This window comes from Emys orbicularis, chromosome 21 (assembly GCF_028017835.1).
Source record: "Emys orbicularis isolate rEmyOrb1 chromosome 21, rEmyOrb1.hap1, whole genome shotgun sequence".
Lineage (NCBI taxonomy): Eukaryota > Metazoa > Chordata > Testudines > Emydidae > Emys > Emys orbicularis.
The window spans coordinates 5,053,769-5,074,895 of record NC_088703.1 but is presented as its reverse complement, the minus strand read 5'-3'; the positions used below and the strand labels follow the sequence as shown (position 1 = coordinate 5,074,895).

The 21,127-nt window shown below is 58.1% G+C and overlaps 1 protein-coding gene across 1 annotated transcript; it reads right to left on the bottom strand.

The window, feature by feature from the left end:
- Positions 1–211: 211 nt before the first annotated feature.
- PTGIR (prostaglandin I2 receptor) lies at positions 212–15,183 on the bottom strand. Its single transcript, XM_065420937.1, has 2 exons — positions 13,217–15,183; positions 212–442 (listed from the first exon to the last, which is right to left on the bottom strand). Exons 1-2 carry the CDS (start codon positions 14,033–14,035, stop codon positions 212–214), a joined length of 1,050 nt encoding a protein of 349 aa, XP_065277009.1. The 5' UTR covers positions 14,036–15,183.
- Positions 15,184–21,127: the final 5,944 nt, after the last annotated feature.

Here is a 21,127-nt window from a genome sequence, read left to right as displayed (position 1 = left end):
TTCTTCATCCTCTGTAGCCGGTGGGTGGGGTTGGGGGCGGAGAGTCCCAGGTGCCCAATTGGGCCCCGTGCCCGGAGATGTCGTAGTGCCCACGGCAGGGCCCATGGCAGGGCTCCTGGAGATGTCTGTGGTGCCCACGGCGGGGCCCATGGCTGGTGCTCAGTGCCCGTGGTTCCTGCAGCAGGGCCTGGCGGTGCCCGGGGTCCACGTCTCAGCAGGAGAAGTTGGCCTGGAAGGGGACGCTGTCCAGCCTGCGGGGCTCCGGGCTCCGGTGCCCGGCCCAGGGCCAGCAGAGCAGCGTGCGCAGGCTGCGGAAGACGGCTTTACGGAACAGGATGAAGATCCAGGGGTCCAGGATGGGGTTGAGGGCGCTGAAGCGAAAGGCTACCATGTCGCCCTTCTCATAATCGTCCGGGGCCAGGCCGCCGATGTAGGCACGGATCTGGGGGGAGAAGGGAGGTTACAGCCACTGCCCGGGGCGGGGGGTGATGTTAGAAGAGGCTACAAGGGGGGATGGAGCTGGGGAGGGGATGCAGAGCGGGAGGGTCGGGGGGGTGTTCAGCTCTTGGACCTTTTAAACCCCCCCCCCCTCCCGAAGGTTCTACTTATTGATCCCACCCCCCAAGCTCTTACACACAGCGGCTGCCCCCAGTGCTGGGAAAAACCCATAGAGTGTTGGGAACCCACCTACCTGGGTATGAGCCAAACTCTGGAGCTGGGGATAGAACCCAGGAGTCCTGGCTCCCAGCTCCCCAGCTCTAACCACTAGACCCCACTCCCCTCCCTGAGCCAGGGACAGAACCCAGGAATCCTGGCTCCCAGCCCCCCAGCTCTAACCAGTAGCCCCCACTCTTCCCAGAGCCATCAGGGGCCAGTGTCAGGAGGGTGCCCAGTTGCTGCCCCCCCCCCCCCCCCATGGGTGCCTATGTGCTTAGGGTCTCTGTTCTCTAGCTGTGTGTGACGGGGGGTTACAACCGCTCTCCCAAAAAACTGGGGCCATGTCACTCTCCAATGACTGGTCTGCCTGAGGAAAAGAGTCTGCTACAGCTGCTTGCTGGGGGAGCGGCTCCTTTATCTCAAGCAGCAGAGCATCTGTTGAAAGCCCCAGGCTCAAACAAGACTGGTTTTACCCCCCAGCCCAAGGCTCCGCCTTCTGGCTCCTCCTGGCAGAGGCAGGGGGCTCCCCACCCCTCCCAGTGCTCACCCCAGCAGCTGGGGTGTCTCTGCTTGCAGGGAGAGGGGGCTGGGCCCAGTGCGCGCCTCTCCTCCTGCCCCACACAGAGCAGTGGGGCTGGGAATTAGCACCAGGGCAGCTACCCCTCGGAGCAATCAGCTCAGGCTCTCTGCAAACCCCGGCAGCGTCGCTGCACCGTTTACACCCGTGTCGCGTTGCAGAGCTTTTCTCGCCAACCCCACGGGCTGGAAACACCTGTTTAAATATTTGTATTGGCGCAGGGATCAGGAGCATCGAGGAGCTGGGGCCCCGGGCATAGCCTTATCTGGCCCTGGCTTCAAACCCCCCAGAGACCCAAGCCAGGCTCACTGGCCAATCTCAAGGAGGGATTCATAGATTCCAAGGCCAGAAGGGATCATTGTGATTATCTAGCACGACCCCCTGTATGACACAGGCCAGGGAACGGCCAAACAATAATCCCTAGAGCAGATCTCGTCGACACCCAGCCCACCTTGATTTAAACCTTGTCAGCATTGGAGAATCCACCACAACCCTCGGCAACCTGTTCCCAGGGTTAATGATGCTCACCATTGAAAACTGACCCCGTATTTCCCGTCTGAATTTGTTCCACTTCAACTTCCAACCATCGGATCGTGTTTGACCTTCCTCTGCTAGACTGAAGAGCCCGTTATGCAATATTATTCCCTATGTTGGTACTGTTAGATGGGGACCAAGTCCCCCCTCTTTGCCTTCTCATTGTTAAACTAAATAGATCGAGCTCCTTGAGTCTCTCGCTACCAGGCAAGTTTTCTCACCCTCTGATCATGCTCGTGGCTGTTCTCTGACCCCTCTCCGATTTATCAACGTCCTCCTTGAACGGTGGGCACCAGAACCGGGCACAGGATCCCAGCAGCGGTCGCACCAGGGCCAAACACGGAGGGAAAATAACCTCTCTGCTCCTACCCACGACTCCCCTGTTCATACATCCCAGGATCGCATTCGTTCTTTTGGCTCCAGCGTCGCACTGGGGGTTCCTGTTCCACTGATTATCCACCACGACCCCCAAATGTTGTTCAGAGTTGCTGCTTCCCAGGAGAGAGGCTCCCCCTCCCCCCCCCATAAGTGCCGCTGACATTCTCTGTTCCCAGATCGATACATTCACATTTAGCCGGGTTCAAACACGTATTGGCCTGCGCCCAGTTTACCCAGCGACCCTGATCGCTCTGTGCCAGCGACCCCCATCTGGGTGTCCTCTGCAAACTTTATCAGGGAGGATTTCATGGTTTCGTTCAGGCCATCGATAACAAAGTTAAGCAGCGAGGGGCCAGGAACCGATCCCTGTGGGACCCCACTGGAAACGGCCCATCTGGAGACCCGTCTGCCGGCTTTGAATCCGTTGAACGTGGGCTTGTGTGTCGTGTGGCACCAAGTCACAGACGGGGGTCTGCTGTTTTGGGTCTGTCAATGATCAGAGCCAGGGTCCAATGAGCCCACTATCCTGCCCCCCACCCTTGTGCCCGGGGCTTGGCTGCTGTTAACGGGCCTTGCTGGGCTGTGATACCCCACCCCTACGCTGGAGGCTATTTCTGGCCCTTCCCATGCAGACTTCCCGCTCCTCACCCACGGCCCCCCCCCGAGCAGGGTCCAGCCTCAGGGGGCCCATTCAGCCCTCAGCCCTGCTCCCTACATTATCTTCCTTCCAGCAGATGTGAAGGGGGGACGACATGTCAGGCTCTGCCCTTGGAGGGGGGCCAGGAGACCTGGGCTCTGTCTGGCTAACCCCATGTGGGGGAGGTCTAGGTTGGATATTAGGAAACACTATTTTACTAGGAGGGTGGTGAAGCACTGGAATGGGTTCCCTAGGGAGGTGGGGGAATCTCCATCCTTAGAGGTTTTTAAGGCCCGGCTTGACAAAGCCCTGGCTGGGATGATTTAGTTGGGGGTTGGTCCTGCTTTGAGCAGGGGGTTGGACTAGATACCTCCTGAGGTCCCTTCCAACCGTGATATTCTGTGATTCTATGATAAACACCACCCCCACACACACACACTGGGCGACAGCTGCCCTCGCTGGTGGTGGATAGATCCTCACGTGTGACCCGGTCAAGGGGGCCTTGGGCGGCTGTTAGCAGGTAACGGTGATGAACATTCTGGGTTAGCCAGGATTAATGGCAACAGGGTGAGCTGAGGGGGGGGGGGGGCTGGGGCCCGGGGGCCCCCAAGAGCGGAAGCAGATAAGGTCAGTGAGGGGGACAGATGTGGGCAGCATCTGTGTCCACAAAGCACCAGCGAGACCATCCAGGCTCAACAGAGCTCAGTCTAAATTAGACCAGGCAGGCAGGGAAACTGAGGCACGGGGAGCTGTACCCCCGCCCAGGCCAGTGGTGGGGCTGCCTCCCGAGGCTACACACTTTTGTGCTCCCCCCCTAGCTGGATCAGGCCAGGGGCTCACGGAGCTCAGTATCCCGTCCCCGACACTAGCTACTTTGGGGGGAAGACGGGGTGCAGACAGCCCCCTAGCAGGCAACAATGGGATAACCTAAGCCCAGGGGAAGTTACCCCTCGTCCCCTTGCACCTTCCCCTCCCCCCTCTTTATTCATGGCCTCTCCCAGGTGCGTATTAATTCAGCTGGACTGCTGGTGGTGGGGTGCAGGGACGGAAGGATGGAAAGCAGCATCCCCCCACCTCCTCCCCAGAGCCAGGCGCATCTCCCAGGTGTGCTGGCAGCCATGCCCCGGCGCTGGGCGAGAGCCCCCATGAGAGTGCCCAGGGCTGCTCCCCCGCTGGGCAGCCAGCACCCAGCAAGAAGGGGAGGCACACGCTGGGGACCCTCTGCGCCCCTGTGCTGTCAGTGCCCCCCCCCCCAGCCCTGGCAGGATCACCCCCTGCTGGGCCCCTCCACCCCCCTGGGTGCCCGCCCAGATCGCCCACACAAACTGGGGCTGTGCCATGCCGTGGTTCCCCAGCGCCCGCCCGGCTGCGCCACGCTCCCCCCAGGCCCATCCAGGGAGTGCCCCAAAGACTCTACCATCTCCTCCTATTGATCGGGGTCCCCCCCAGCAACAAGGACCCAGCCACTGGAGGCGGGGGGGTAGCCGGGGTCGCTACGGGGCTGGTGGCTATCGCCAGGGGAAATCTAGAACCTACAGCTGACGCGAGTGGAAACGATCCCCGGCACTTGTTAACGACACTTTGTGAATCAAAGGGCGCCTTTGAAAATCATCCCTTTTACAGGCCCTGGTTATTGTCAGGCTGCCCGGGAAGGCCGATCCGGCTGCAGAGAGACCCTCTCGCCCACCCTGGTGTGAATCCAGAGTCGCTCCATGGAGCGGCATCGGGGTGGACGCAGGATACATTCGATCCCGGGCAGCCCGGAGCGTGTTCCCCGGAGAGGTAACTGACTAGTCTTCAAAAAATGCTGCTCGACTCAAAGGCGGGAGGGGGTTGAGTGTGTGCGCGCTGCGGGGTGGTGGGGAGGCAGTCCCAGATCCCGGCCCGCTGGGAACAGCACTGAGCACTAAACAGCTAGCAGACGCAAGCCCTGAGTGATACGGATGCAACATCCTAGGAGAGGAAACAGCCTCATCAAAGGGGCGAGAGGGGCCGGGGCATGGGAGGAAGGAGATTACTGCCCTTTAACCATAAACCGTAATGGAGAGCTCAGCCCTTATCTACAGGCCTCTTTCACACACGCTCCCAGGATGGCAGCAGCTTCCCCCGCTCGCGGGGAAGAGAGACAGAAAGGCTTCCGGGGGGGTTCACCACCAGGGTGCCTTGCTTTACCCCAGCTGGGGATCTGGCCCATTGATTCCAGATTTACACCATAATCTACGAATAATGCTGGAGACACCAGGCAGAGCCAGACAGAGGAGGGAGCAGAAGGACACAACGGATACGAATACCGATGCATAAGAGGAGCTCAGTCTGTTTAGCTCGGCAAAGAGAAGGTTGAGAGAGGGTTGATTACAGGCTATAAATGCCTCCACGGGGAGGAGATTTCTTTAGTCGAACACCCCGAACAAAGTGAGGTGGCTGGAGCCGAAGCGAGACAAATTCAGACTGGAGATAAGGTGCGCCTCCACAACAAGGGAGGGGAATCATCAACTCCAGGACTCCAGCTGCCCCAACATATATCCCCTCGCCTGCTGCCTCCTCCTTAATAATGCATCCTTGTTAAATTTAATGCCAGACGCCTCGTTAAATTCAATGCCGCACGGCCGCTAGCTGGGCGGACAGCTCCCATCAGTCCCCAGCCAAGTTCCCTTCTTAAGAAGGAGCGGATTGTAAATCAACATCCCCTTCTTTGAAACCAGAGCAGAGGCCCCAGCGGGTGTGAAATGAAACTGGCCAGAAATGGACTGGAGAGACCCGAAACTGACCGATTCTCATGGCACTGGCTGAGGAAAAAGGAGAAGAAAATCCAACAAGGAAAGAGCAGAAGTGGTGAGAAAAGGGCTGTTGGTCAGGGGGGCGGAGGGGGGTTAAGGTTCTAACTGGACCGTCTGTGAAAGTTTCATGACTTTTGATCGTGTGATTTTTGTTTGTTTGTTTCTTTTTCTTTTTAGGGACGGGGCCACAACCCGGATCTCGTAACTCCACGGGAATCAGCAGGCCCCATGTAAATCCAGAACGGCTCCACCGAAGACAGAGGACATAGACCAGTGTAAATCAGAAATAAAGGCACGGAAACCCGTGGGCCTAATTCTCTCCTCCCGGCGGCGCAGGCCAGGAGTGACTCCACTCAAATCAGCGGAGTTGCAGATTCAGGTCTCTTGACGCCTGCTCTGTAACCAGCTAGTTTAAGGAAGAGGGTGATTCATACCCCAGGGACAGCCCAGACGCACACCACATGTGATCGATGGGGAAAGAGAAACAGAGCAGAACGTGGCTGCAAAGGAATTGGTATCTCTGCCTCCCTCCGTCAGCTGCTGCCCTCAGTCACCCCGGGGGAAAACACGCAGAACCCCAAGGAAATCAGTGACGCTCGAGTGATAAGGAAGAAGGGGGCGTAAGATCAGAATCAAGCCCAGAGGCTGCGGAACGGGAGAGGAAGCCAGTGCATGTGGCCAAGAAGTGTCACTTGCACCAACATGAGTGTGCAAGGGGAGGGCAACGTGCACACTAGGGGGCAGAAGCGAAACCAGGACAACCACCAGAAAGGAAGGAATCAAATTAAGTCGCACGCACACAGATGCACCCATGTGCACTCTACACCCCCACCCGTCCAGATGCACGCGCGCATGGGAGTGCACGAACACACACGTGCACGCACACGTACACCCCAGCCCATCCAGATGCACGCGCGCACGGGGGTGCACGAACACACACAGGCATACTCCCGCACACTCACGCGGGGGGCGTATTTCTTCTCTGCCCTGCACCTTGCACACCAGTGCAAAACAAGTGTGAAATGCTGGCCAGCCAATCTGGCATTCGCTCTTTACGGTGTGGATGGCAGGGGAGAGTCACCCCTAACAAATTCAGGTCCGGTTAAAAACACCTGAAAGGGGGTTTTAAAAAAAATATATAGTCGGCTGCTGACTCTGTTCAGCTGATTCTCCGCCCTGAGAAAACAGAGGGGCTGATTTTAGATGGGCATCACTGCACGGGTGTCAGCGGGCTGTGTGACGAAGTGGGGGGGTTTCTTGTTTTCTGTGGAGTTTCAATGGTTTGCATGCGGAGGGGGTGGGACTCAGTTTCCCTGGGTGTTACTGGTTTAACGAGGTGAGGGGAGAGGGAGTGTGTTTTGCAGAGGACCGGAGAGAGGACGTGGGGACCCAGCCGGTGGCCGGGAGGATGGATACCCCAGCGACCGGTGACCTGGCGACCTGGTGACCCAGAGGCCCAGCTGAGGAGAAGCAGCCGGTTCTGGCCAGTGGGAGGACAATGGGCTGCAGAGTGAGGACCCAGTGACCTAACCAGCCGGTTCCAGCCAGAGGGAGAAGCAGGAGAGGAGGCCCCGGTTTACGACCCTGTTTACCTGGAGGGAAGACAATGGACAGAGGGGGGCCTGGGGCCAGGGATCTCGGATGCCCAGCGGCGAGCAAGGGGGCTCTGGGCTGGAGAGGGGAAGCAGGCAGAGCCCACCTGGATGCAGAGAGACTGGGATGTGCTGGGCTGAGGGAGGTCAGGCCTGAGGGTCAGAGAGTTTCCTGTGCTGTGTTCAACTCTCAATAAACCCTTCTGTTTCATGCTGGCTGAGAGTCACTCCGGTCTAGAGAACAGGGTTGCATCAACCCCTTCGGGGGTGGAGGCCCCGGGGGTCCAGAGCGAGTGGACTCCCTGAGGGGGCCCACGGCAGAGACAGACGTGCTAAGGCTCAGAGAGGTGCGGATCCAGGAGGTGGAGGGGCCGGACCCCGAGAGAGAGTGGACCCCCGAGAAGGGCTGTCTCACTAAAAGGGGCACCCCCCACGGACCGCACGGGGCCAAGAGTGGGCACGGTCTGTGAGTCCGTGACAGGCTGACCCTCTGATTTGCACCCAGCATGAGCAAAAGGAGAATCGGGACGCAGCTCCCCCATTGCTCGCCCCACGGGCGTGGAAGTGGGGCCCGGGTGGCGTAGAGGAGACCGGCCTCAGGCCCTGTGATCCTCGCCCTCTCTATTTAAAGGCTCAGCCTGGAAAGGCAAGAAAACGAATGGTGAAAGCCGAGGCCTGGCTGTAATTTACAGACCCAGGAGGAAAACTGAACCCAACGAGGAAAGGATGAATCACGTTGGGAGAGACGGCAGAGACAGGCAGATCTGTGTACGTTGGGGATTCTGGACATGCCCAGGCAATGGGGGAGCAGAGGCCCCAATCCCATTAGTTCTTGGGCCAGATCGGAGTAAATCTGCATCGCTCAGAGGACTCCAGAGGTGCTCAGGCTGGGAATCGGGCCTGCTGTGGGGTTGTTGCGTGTTGCCGGAGTGCTGGGAGCTAGCCGGGGGAAGCGATAGGACAGAAAGGCAATATTGAAACAGGTGAAGAAAACATGGGGTGGGGCCGGCCAATGCACGCTATCAGCACCGGGCAGCCGATAAGCGCGGTAGAGCAGGGAGGGTTTGGAAGGACGAGGAATGTGTTAGGAGCCGCGTTCAGCGAGATGCCCCACGGCAGCATTTGCTCAAGGTGCCTCAGGGAAGGCCACGGAGTCCCATGAGCCACCGGGACCACAGCAAACACTGCAACAAGCCCACAGCCCTTCCTGGCTACAGAGCCGCTGCAGCCGATCAGACCAGCTTCTAAAGCCCAAATGTCCAGTGCCTGAGCTACAGGGAAATCACCATCAGTTGGGAGCAGTACAGGGGCTATGACACATGGATGAATAGTTCTGATTTCATCCACTAGGAAGCAACAGTGATGTCACACACACACACGGATGGGGCTGGACAATACTCTGTACTAACGTGCCATCTCTCAGCCCAGAGCCCTCACTCACTTTGTAAAGGTCAGGGGCCCCCACTCCTTTGCCATCTCTGTTTCATAAATGGGGGGGGGGGGGGCATGGGGAAGTGACCTGCCGAAAGCCACCCAGCAGAGCCGGGAACAGAACCCAGGAGTCCTGGCTCCCAGTCTCCCCTGCTCTAACCACTAGAGCCCCACTCTTTCCTTGAGCTGGGGATAGAACCCAGGAGTCCTGGCTCCTGGCCCTCCCTGCTCTAACCCTTGACCCCACTCCCCTCCCAGAGCTAGGGACAGAACCCAACCTGTGGGTCGCGACCCAGAACACATCAAAGGGTCGCAAGGGAGGGGTGTCAAGACAGGAGGCCCTGTGGGACTGTTTGCAGAGCTCACCCCACCCGCAGGCTGGCTAGGTTCGGCTCCTTGCTCCAGCCTGGTGCACAGGGCCACTGAAGTATGGCCCAGCCACCCACTCAGTCATGATGGCAGGGGGCAGCCAGTGGTACTGTGGCCCCATGTGCCAGCTCACGATGCCACTCACACAAACTTTACCCACCTGGCCCCATGGGGGGGGGGGGCGCTGGGCCAAACCTGAGGAGCGCAGCCACCCCAGAGATTGCCACGCCAGCCCGCCCCATGGGACGGGAGCCGCAGGAGATGCTGCTGCGGTCTGCACAGTGTACTGCGTGTATACGCAAGAAATATTTTGCCAGGTGATTTTTGCACTAAAGCGATTTACTGGGTCGCGACAGGCCAGCGAGGTTGGGAACCGCCGTTCTAACCTGCACGCTGCTCCCCCGCAGCCCGGAGCTCTCTGCAAACCAGTCTCGGCGCCTTCCTGCCCCGCTGTTGGTTTAACAATCAGGGAACAATAAGCGGCTTGTTTGCCTGGCAATCACCCCCAGGGTTTGCTTTTCTGATTGTTAGACCAGGAGCACAGCAGGATTCGAAGCCCTGGATCCGGTGGGCAATGAGGGCCTACGCCAGGGCATTGGCACCAGCACTCGCTCCTGGATCCAGTGTGCACTGGGGGCCGTACACCAGGGCACTGGCACCTGCACTCACTCCTGGATCCGATGTGCACTGGGGCCTCCCCCATGAGCATGACTCTGATATCGGCCCCCTCAGCACCACACAGGAGCCGCCACTGAAGTCGGTGGAGTTGTGGAGGGGATCAGGCCCGTATGCTCCCCGCAAGAGCTGGGAGGGGGACAGCACCCCCAACCCCCCGCTTTCAGATTCCCGACCCGGACTCTCATCCCCCAAATCAGCACAGAGGCCTTCTCACCAGGGGCTGCACTGGTGCATTCTGGGATCCCAGCTGCACCTAGGCCCAAGGGATTTGGGGGTAGTAGCCCCGGAGAGACGCATTGCATTGTGGGAGAGCCCAGCCACACTAGGGAAACCCCGGCAGGTGGCGTGAACTCAGCTGGACCCGAGCTAAGACCTGGTCCCCAGCGCCTGGGACACCTGGCGCCACAGGATCCCGGCGCTCCTGGAAACTTCCTGTTGCAACCGCTTGGTTCTTAGTGGAGATGGGACTTTCCTCCCCAAACCCACAGCTGTTTGCTGTAACATTTCAACAGAACAGATCAGGAAAATACTCCAGGTCTCCCCTTCCCTCTGCTGGATTTTAAACAAGCCCCATCCCCATTTTGAACCTGAAATCTCTGATCCTTTCCCCTGCGGATCACAGAATCGCCCCCACCTCCCCAGAAAAGGCTCATGCCAAGATGTAAATCCTGATTTCCGGTCATTTGCTGATACGCAGCAGGGAGTCTCAGCTGCCCGGAATCTGCCCCCCTCCCCTCCGGCCGCCCCCGCCCCTGTATTCCCAGGAAAGAGAAGGAGCAGAAGCCAAGCTGTCAGTGCAGTCGGCTGTGTCTGAAGGGCCTCACATGGCAGAGAACCACAGCATCTGCCCCATGCCGCTTAGAAGGATCACAGCCCAGCCACCCCTCGCCTGCAGGGTGACAAAGAAAACTTCCCATGCGTGACTTGAGGCTGCGAGGTCTGCCTGACTCTGCAGGCAGCCTGAGCCGCTGGCTCCACAAGGGGTGAACGTCTCTAGTATCAATTTGCTCATTGGGTGTTAACTCTGGAGTCTAATGAGGACACTCCAATGGGTCTGACGCTGCCTGCTTCAAGCAACCTGGGCTGTCTCCATTTATGGGTCTGCCTTCTCACACAGCTCCTCAACTGCAGACACATGCGAAAAATCTTAATTCAAGGCATCCATCCATCCATCCATCTGCAGTATTATCAATCACCCATCCATCATATCCCCTCTGTTTGTACCTTGGTGGACAAATACACTTAGCAAGAGACAGACAGATGGAGAGGTGTGTATGGGGGTGGATATACCTAGGCAGGTAGATAAATGAATGAGGGATGGATGGGTGTGCAGGGGGATAGATGACAGTGTTAATTGGCTACCATGGCCCGCCCCAGAAGTGGCTGCATTGCAGTGCTGGGGTGGTGGATTCCTGGGTTTATGAAGAGCCCATGAGGGCCCTTCCCCAGTCTCCTGCTGTCCACAGCACCTGCTGCTCCTTCTCTAGGCCCCCTCCCCCCCCCCCCATCTATAACTTCCCTGACAACCCCTCCCCGACAGACCTACCCCTCCTGGCGCCTATCGAATTCCTGACAAACCCCCTCCTGACAGACCCCCTTCCCCCCCAGGAGCCTACAGCATCCCTGTCACACACGCGCGCACACCCTGACAACCCCCACACAATGGATTCACCCCACCAAGAGTCTACAGCTTTCATAGAATATCAGGGTTAGAAGAGACCTCAGGAGGTATCTAGTCCAACCCCCTGCTCAAAGCAGGACCAACACCAACTAAATCATCCCAGCCAGGGCTTTGTCAAGCCAGACCTTAAAAACCTCTAAGGAAGGAGATTCCACCACCTCCCTGGATAACCCTTTCCAGTGCTTCACCACCCTCCTATTTCCAGTGAAATAGTGTTTCCTAATATCCAACCTAGCCCTCCCCCACTGCAACTTGAGACCATTACTCCTGGTTCTGTCATCTGCCACCACTGAGAATAGCCGAGCTCCATCCTCTTTGGAACCCCCCTTCAGGTAGTTGAAGGCTGCTATCAAATCCCCCCTCACTCTTCTCTTCTGCAGACTAAACAATCCCAGTTCCCTCAGCCTCTCTTCATAAGTCATGTGCTCCAGCCCCCTCATCATTTTTGTTGCCCTCCGCTGGACTCTTTCCAATTTTTCCACATCCTTCTTGTAGTGTGGGGCCCAAAACTGGACACAGTACTCCAGATGAGGCCTCACCAATGCCGAATAGAGGGGAATGATCACGTCCCTCGATCTGCTGGCAATGCCCCTACTTATACAGCCCAAAATGCTGTTAGCCTTCTTGGCAACAAGAGCACACTGTTGACTCATATCCAGCTTCTCGTCCTCTGTGACCCCTAGGTCCTTTTCTGCAGAACTGCTGCCTAGCCACTCGGTCCTTAGTCTGTAGCACTGCATGGGATTCTTCCATCCTTTTCTGACAACCCCCCTCCTGATAGAATCCCACTGTCCCCTCCAGGAACCTACATCATCCCTGACACACACAGACACACACACGAGGGATCCACCCTCCCAGGAGTCTATAGCATCCCTGACAACCCCCACAACGGATCCACACTCAGCCTAGAGGCCTATAGACTGCCTCACACCCCCTGCCCACCTCCCCGATGGATACCCCGCAGGAGCCTACAGCATCCCTGACAACCCCACCTCCCCGTGGATCCACACACACCCCCAGGAGCCTACAGAACACCTCACAAGAGTCACAACCCCCTTCCCCGACGGATCCATCCCCACAGGAACCTCCCTGACCAGCCGCGCCCCCCCCCCGCCGCCGCCGCCGCCGCCTATAACATCCCTGAGAACCTCCCCCCAGGTAAGCCTGGGGGTGCCAGCGGGGCAGTGTCCCTATCTAGGGAGTGTGATGTCGGAAAGCCAGGGGAGAGAGGGGGCGAGCAGCACCTTGGGCCTGTGGGCAAACAGAGCCTGGGAACTGGGCCCAGCTGTGTTTGTCTTGGCCCCGTGTCCCATCCCTGGGTACGGGAGCCCAGGGACGCCCAGAGCAGCTCGGAGCCTGGCCCAGGCAGCCCAGCCGGAAGGGATCGAGTGTTCGACAGATCTGGGGGCTGGTGGGACGAGGGGCCTCAGCCGCTCTGATCCCAGCAAGTGCCACCGCAAATACTGGGGCAGCCAGCCAGGATCCTCTGCCCTGGCCAGGAGTCGCTGGCCAGCCACTCATGGCCTCCCCAAGCCCACTCCCCGGACCCCAGCCCAGGAGCTCTCCCCAACGGGCTCACAGTCTCCCCACACGCCCAACCTTCCCTAGGGGCATCCTCAGCCTAATGACCCACAGCCTCCCCAACCCAGGGGGTCAGACTCCCCAGTGCCCTCCAGGGTCCCAAGGATTCACAGTCCCCTTCCACCCTGCTCTAACCACTAGGCCCCAGTCCCTTCCCAGAGCAGGGGATAGAACCCAGGAGTCCTGGCTCCCAGCCCCCCACCCTGCTCAACCCACTAGACCCTGCTCTCCTCCCAGAGCCAGGGATAGAACCCAGGAGTCCTGGCTCCCAGCCCCCCTGCTCTAACCACTAGAACCCGCTCTCCTCCCAGAGCCGGCACTTACCGTGAGGGGCAGTGAACAGATGACGAAGATGATAGTCATGAGGGCCAGCAGGACCAGGTGATCCACCTCTTCCTCGCCTTGGCTGAACCAGCTTTTCCTGCGGCGCTGGGCCAGCCCCAGGGACCCGCGCCGGGCCCGCTGCTTGCGGTACATCTGGCAGAGGCTGACGATGACGGAGCCGTTGCAGAGGAAGATGGCGAGGATGAGGAAGGCCATGAGGGTGGCGTAGGTGAGCGAGAAGGCGGCGGTGCCCGGCCCGCGGGTCGCCATCTCCACGAAGCACCAGGTGCCGGGGCAGTATTGCTTGTGCTGTCCCACGCCCAGGAAGGGCAAGCAGCAGAAGAGGGCGCTGAAGGCGTAGACGGCCGGCAGCGCCAGCTTGGCCCAGCCGCGCCCATTATGCTGGGAGTAGAAGTAGGGGTGGCTGATGGCCAGGCACCGCTCCACCGCCATGGCGCAGAGGATGAGCATGGAGGCGAGGCCAAAGAAGGTCATGGCAAAGGCGAAGAGCTGGCACAGGCCCCGCCCGCCCTCCGCCAGGCCCAGCAGGGAGGCATTGCGGGCGTAGCTGACAAAGACCACGGGGCTGAGGAAGCAGGTGCCCAGCAGGTCGGTGGCGGCCAGGCCGGTCACCAGGATGCAGAAGGCCGAGGACTTGGTACGCAGCTCCTTGCGGTGCACGCCCAGGATGGCCAGCGCCACCACGTTGCCGGCCACGCCGGCGGAGAACATCAAGGAGCTCATCACCGGGCTGCCGTCCTCCTGCAGCTGGGTGGTGTTGGCGCACAAGGGACCCGGGTTCTTCTGCAGGAGGAGCATCGGCGGGGCAGGACTCCCAGGTTCGGTTTCTAGCACAGGGAGGGGAGTGGGGTCTAATGGGTTAGAGCGGGGGGGTGTCTGGGAGCCAGGACTCCTGGGTTCTGTCCCTGGCTCTGGGAAGGGAGCAGGGTCTAGTGGTTAGAGCAGGGTGGGGGGGGTGTCTGGGAGTCAGGACTCCTGGGTTCTATCCCTGGCTCTGGGAAGGGAGCAGGGTCTAGTGGCTAGAGCAGGGTAGGGGGCTGGGAGCCAGGACTCCTGGGTTCTGTCCCTGGCTCTGGGAAGGGAGCAGGGTCTAGTGGCTAGAGCAGGGTGGGGGGCTGGGAGTCAGGACTCCTGGGTTCTATCCCTGGCTCTGGGAAGGGAGCAGGGTGTAGTGGTTAGAGCAGGGTGGGGGGCTGGGAGCCAGGACTCCTGGGTTCTATCCCTGGCTCTGGGAAGGGAGCAGGGTGTAGTGGTTAGAGCAGGGGGGGCTGGGAGTCAGGACTCCTGGGTTCTGTCCCTGGCTCTGGGAAGGGAGCAGGGTCTAGTGGTTAGAGCAGGGGGGGTGTCTGGGAGCCAGGACTCCTGGGTTCTATCCCTGGCTCTGGGAAGGGAGCAGGGTCTAGTGGCTAGAGCAGGGTGGGGGGCTGGGAGTCAGGACTCCTGGGTTCTATCCCTGGCTCTGGGAAGGGAGCAGGGTGTAGTGGTTAGAGCAGGGTAGGGGGCTGGGAGCCAGGACTCCTGGGTTCTATCCCTGGCTCTGGGAAGGGAGCAGGGTGTAGTGGTTAGAGCAGGGTGGGGGGCTGGGAGCCAGGACTCCTGGGTTCTATCCCTGGCTCTGGGAAGGGAGCAGGGTGTAGTGGTTAGAGCAGGGTGGGGGGCTGGGAGCCAGGACTCCTGGGTTCTATCCCTGGCTCTGGGAAGGGAGCAGGGTGTAGTGGTTAGAGCGGGGGGGTGTCTGGGAGCCAGGACTCCTGGGTTCTATCCCTGGCTCTGGGAAGGGAGCAGGGTGTAGTGGTTAGAGCAGGGGGGGGGGGGGCTGGGAGCCAGGACTCCTGGGTTCTGTCCCAGGCTCTAGGGCACCTGTGGATGAGACGCGTCCGCGTGGGATCCCCAGAGATCCGCGTCCTGCAGACGCTGCCGGCTCGGCTCAGCCCGGGACTCTCCAGCGGCGGCTGGGAAGCGGCTTCTGCTCCTGTCTCGGCTGCGGGGCGGGGAGGAGCCGGCCCGGGGCGGGGCAGCCACCGCCCACTTGTTTCCTTTTCTTGAAGCTGGGGGGGCGGGGACCAGCTGCCAACTTCAGCCTCGGGACAGCGGCCCTTGGCCCCCAGCGCATCCTGGGCCGGGCGCGGGGGCTCGAACTGCCGCACAGCCAGGGAGGGGGCACCCAGAGCGGGGTGGAGGGGGTGCATGGGGGGAGAGAGGGATCGAGAGGGGTGCGTGCGGGGGTAGAGGGGGTGTATGGGGGAGAGAGACAGAGGGTGTGTATGAGGGGAGAGCTCAATGGATGGGTGTATATGGGGAGGGAGAGACGGGGGGTATGTGGATGGAGGGATAGCTAATAACAATCCCTGGCTCTTTTCACCACTGGGTCTCAAAGCACTTTACAAAGGAGGTCTCATCTGTAAAATGGGAAAACTGAGGCACGGAGCAGGGACGGGACCTGTCCAAGGTCACCCCGCAGGCCAGTGGCCAAGATATAAAGAAAGCCAAGGTCTCCGGCGTCCCAGCCACGTTCCCGCCGCAGGATCGCAGGGCCGTAACCAGCCGTCCGGAGGGAACGCGGTGTGGGCGACTTGGAAGGGACCGTGTGCCCGGAGTCGCGGCTCAGAGTGGAGGATAGGTGGATAACGCCGGAGAGGGAGCATGGATGGAGAGCGGAGACTGTGGAAAGGGAGAGGCAGCATCCTCGTCAGTTTCTTTCATTCACCATCAGATCCCTTCTGACTCCAGACAACTGCGCGCGGGGGGAGGTCGCGGCTCTCTGGACTCCACATTTTCTATGTTGATGTCGCAATCATAGACTTTAAGGTCAGAAGGGACCGTTATGATCATCTAGTCCGACCTCCTGCACAACGCAGGCCACAGAATCTCACCCACTCCTGTAACAAACCCCTAACCTATATCTGAGCCATAGAAGTCCTCAAATCGTGGTTTAAAGACTTCAAGGTGCAGAGAATCCTCCAGCAAGTGACCCCTGCCCCATCTATAAAAGAGGAAGGCTTTTATAGATCCAAGAGATATACACATCTCATTGTAATATCTCTGTTTGCATCCATAGGCTGACCATTTAAAGTTTAAAAATGGGGTGGTTAAGACCAGTCAAATCCTTCCCCCATCCACATTTATTCAAAAGAAACTGAAAAGTTGGTTATTAATATCAAAAACATGCTCATGGGGTTATTTATCGATATCATCTACTACCAAAAACCATACTTGTAAACGTACATAGTGGGAATTTGTGCTTCCCGTAGAGGTAAAGTCTTCCAGATATATTTTGTGTTTAAGGGAACAATTTTTCACCTTCGTTATCAAAGCTATATATCAAGCTTCTTGTTTGATGTATGGTAAATAAGACACTGCATGTAGCAAAATACTGAATGCTACCTTAAGCCTGATGCACTTGGTAATGCCGTTCAATACTTAATTTACGGTATGTTTTTAAAATGAGACATGCCATCTGTTCAAGATTCATTCAAGGGAAAGACTGAGCAGTTTTCAAGCATTTGGTATTTTTGATGTCTCTTTGGAGCCAGTCTTCATTTGACCCTGGAGTACGTCCCCGCACCGCAATAAACCTGAGCCCCAGAGCCCCAGCTGATGTAGATCAATCCGGCTTCGCTGGAATCTGCGGGGCCAGATCTCCAGCTAGTGCAAAGGGGTGTCACTCCGTTGCAGTCAACGACCCAGATCCCCAGCCCCTCTGCAGTCCCTTGAATAGATTAACACTGATTTACATCAGGTGAGGATTTAGCCCAGGACCCCCTTCTGCGCTCGTGTCCTGCCAATATTCCAGAGCCTGGTTTTTATCAGCAGATTCCATGGAAACATCAAATGCGCCAGATCCAATTCTCCACCCTTCCCCCACAGCCAACAGAGCCAGCCAGTTCTCTCTCCCCGCAGCCCTCGTCCAACCACCCAGGGGCTGGATCAGAGCCAGCACCCTCTAGAGGGCCAATTCCCCAGAGCCCGCCCATGGCGTCTTTCCAACGAAGTCACAGAAGAGGCTCCCAGCACCCTGCTCTTTGATGGTGGCGGGAGTGGGGGGAGGAAGGTGCCTGGGAATCCAGACTAAGCACGCTTTGTGCCAGGCTCAGCTGTGCCTAATCATGGGTGGGGGGGGGGGGGGTCCTGTGGTACCCAGGGACCCAGAGAGCATCTCCCCACTCAGCCATGGGGGAAGAGGGTGAGTCAGCAAATACCTGCCCTGGTCTGGAGACAGATTCCCAGCCTCAGCCTCAGCAGCCATGGTGTGGTGCTTCCATGGGCTCCAGACAATTTTTATAGTCAGATTTAATGGATTCATTGGGCCATCTGACATATACGGTAAAATAGAGAGATCCAGAAATATGAGTCTTATTTATTAAGTGTATTACGGTAACACCGAAAACCCCCAGCTGAGATCGGGGTCCCATCCTGGTGGGTCCTGCCCAGACACACAGTGATCGAGATCGGGGCCGCGTTGTGCCGAATGCTGCCTGGACACACAGTGACTGAGATCAGGGACCCGTCGTGCTGGGCTCTGCACACGCGGGTGCGTACACACACCGTGTACACACTCTCAGATCTGGGGCCCTGCTGCTCCGTGGGCTGCACACACATAGACAGCTCCAAAGATCTCACAGTCAACATCGACAAAGGGGGGGAGTGGAAACAGGCCCAGAGTTAGGGGAGACCTGCCAAGGTCAGTGTCAGAGCTGACCAACTGGGGAAAACCGAGGCACCAACTTTGGTTGGACGAATGAAAAATTCCAAAATGAGTTTCCTCTTAGTAAACTAGAGTCAAAGGGAAAATAGTCTTAGACGCAGCCTGCTCTGTGGGAGGGGACATCCCCCAGGAGCCCTGGCCCAGAAAAAGCCCCCGTGGGGGGAGTGGGCGGCCGTTTGGATGTGATCCAGTGACAGAAAATGTTGATGCTGTTTGGGGGCCACCAAGAGCCCTCCCATGCTGGAGCAGTGTCCCTCCTGCCCCATCTGGCTTTAAGCAGACCCTCCCACTTGGGTCTGGTACCCAGCTCTGAGCCCCTTACTCTGTGGCTGTCACACTTTGTGACCAGAATCATAGAATGTCAGGGTTAGAAGGGACCTCAGGAGATCATCTAGTCCAACCCCCTGCTCAAAGCAGGACCAATCCCCAGACAGATTTTTGCCCCAGATCCTTAAATAGCCCCCTCAAGGATTGAATTTATAACTCTGGGTTTAGTAAACCAATGCTCAAACCACTGAACTATCCCTCCAGTCAAGGTGCTCCAAGAGCTGGATTGATTGATGGGGAGACATGAAAAGAATTTGGAGCCCGATTCTCATTCAGGCTCTGGCCTCCTGGGCTGCATGAAGAGGCCTTAAATTGAGCATAATTTACAACCCCTTTACAGGGCCAGAGCCTGGTCTACGCACCGCTTTTGTCCAGGGCGTGATCAGGTCCTGGATCCATCCCTTTGCTATCCAGGGTGTGCCCACACCTGGGATACTGCGTGCCATTCTGGTCACCCCCATGTCAGCAAAGAGATATTAGAACTGGGAAAAGTACAGAGACGGGCAACAAAAATGATTAAATGATCCATGTGAGGAGAGATTAAAAAAACGGGGACTGTTTAGCTTGGAAAAGAGACAATCGAGGGGGGGATATGAACAAAGTCTATAAAACTATGACTGGTGTGGAGAAAATGAAGTGGGAAGAGTTATTTACCTCTTCATATTACACACAGTGGGTTGTAGCCCACGAAAGCTTATGCTCTAATAAATTTGTTAGTCTCTAAGGTGCCACAAGTACTCCTGTTCTTTTTGCGGATACAGACTAACACGGCTGCTACTCTGAAACACAAACGAGGGGTCACCCCCAAAAAATAATAGGCAGCAGGTTTAAAACAAACAAAAGGAAGTGCTTCTTCACCCAACGCACTGTCAACCTGTGGAACTCCTTGCCAGGGGATGTTGTGAAGGAAGTATAACTGGGCTCAAAACAAGAATGAGCTAGGCTCCTGGAGGACGGGTCCATCAGTGGCTATTAGCCAAGATGGTCAGGGACGCAACCCCATGCTCTGGGTGTCCCTAAACCTCTGACTGCCAGAAGTTGGGACTGTACAACAGGGGATGGATCACTCCATAATTGCCCCTGTTCTGGTCATTCCCTCTGAAGCACCTGGCACCAGCCACTGCCAGAGACAGGCTACTGGGATAGATAGACCCTTGGTGTGACCCAATCTGGCCGTTCTTATGTTCTTATCCCACAGCTCCACACCCCAGCCAAGGAAGCCCAAGAAAGTTCTGGCTGAGTAGCAGAAAAAACATCCTGATGGCGAGATGGGGAATCAGGGTGGAAACTACCGGCTCAGCAGAGCCAAACCTAGTAACGCAGCAGAACCGTGCTGACCCAGCTCAGCAGAAAGGAAGCCCCACATACATGTTGTCCAGGTGATTTGTGTGTGCCCACTCGCAGTGCTGGAATATAGCACCCCAGAAGCCAGCGCTGATGGGCCAGACCCTCAGCCAGTGTGAACCCTCCACCAGCCAAAGGTCTGCTCCCCACGAGGATGCTGAAGATCATCCATACACCTGGGGACACTGGGGCAGAGTCAGGAAAAGAACCCAGGAGTCCTGACTCCCAGTCGGTGGGTTCTAACCGCTGCACCCCACTCTCCTCCCAGGGCTGGTGCTAGATCCCAGGAGTCCTGACTCCCAGTCCCCCCACCCACTCGAACCACTAGACCTCACACCCCTCCCAGAGGTGGGGCTAGGTCCCAGGAGTCCTCCCTCCCAGCCCTTCCCTAACCTGACGAGGGACAAGCAGGCAGACAGCGCCAGATCCCTGCCTCTTGGTGCTGAGGTGCAGACGGGGAAGCCCTGAACCCAGCAGACCCAGATGGAGCCAGAAACTCCCTCTGCCCGGAGCTGGTGGGGGCCATCACTCTTCCCCTCCTCCCCCCAAAAGCCTGGATAAAAGCCGCAGCCTCCTTCTGCCCATGGCGTGGGCGGCTGAGCCTGGCACGTTCGCTCCCAGGCCTATCTCCCGGAGCCAGCCGCTGCCACTGGAACCGCCAAGCTGGCTTGCAGCCACCCAGCTGCTCTCCCCTCTGGCGACGGGGCCAAATCCCCCACTGGTGTAAACCCACCCAGCTCCACAGGGCAGCACGCTTGACACCAGCTGGGGCTGGGCGGGGGGGAGGGGGAATCTGGCCTCATGTTACGTGGCTTGAAGCTGGATGTTTATGGGCACTAAATAATTAAGCAGCAAGTTCCTTCCCACTCCCCCCAGGAGATATAACAATAGTTTAATTTGCAGTAGTGGAAATGGACTTGCCCATGATCTCACGGCAGAGCTGAGTTTAGAACCTGGGAGTCCTGGCTCCCTGCCTCTCTGCTCTAACCATTAGACCCCACTCCCCTCCCAGAGCAGGGGCTAGAACCCAGGAATCCTGGCTCCCAGCCCCCCTGCTCTAACCACTAGACCCCACTCCCCTCCCAGAGCAGGGGCTAGAACCCAGGAATCCTGGCTCCCAGCCCCCCTGCTCTAACCACTAGACCCCACTCCCCTCCCAGAGCAGGGGCTAGAACCCAGGAATCCTGGCTCCTAGTCCCCCCTGCTCTAACCACTAGACCCCACTCCCCTCCCAGAGCTAGGGATAGAACCCAGGAGTCCTGGATCTCAGTCTCCTGCTGATACCGTTCAGTCCCCAGCCCCCTTTCCAGGCAGGGATGGGACCCGGGAGTCCTGGCCAGTTCTCTGCCTCCCACACAGTCAGAGGGCTTGGGGCCCCAGAGTGTGTTGAATCGCTCCTGGCAATATCATTTATGTATTCAGATTTATGACCGTGCCATCTCGTATGCTTGCAGCACAGCCCCAGTGGAAGAAACCACAGTTTCAGCTTTCAGACAGTAGATCAGTTCTTCAGC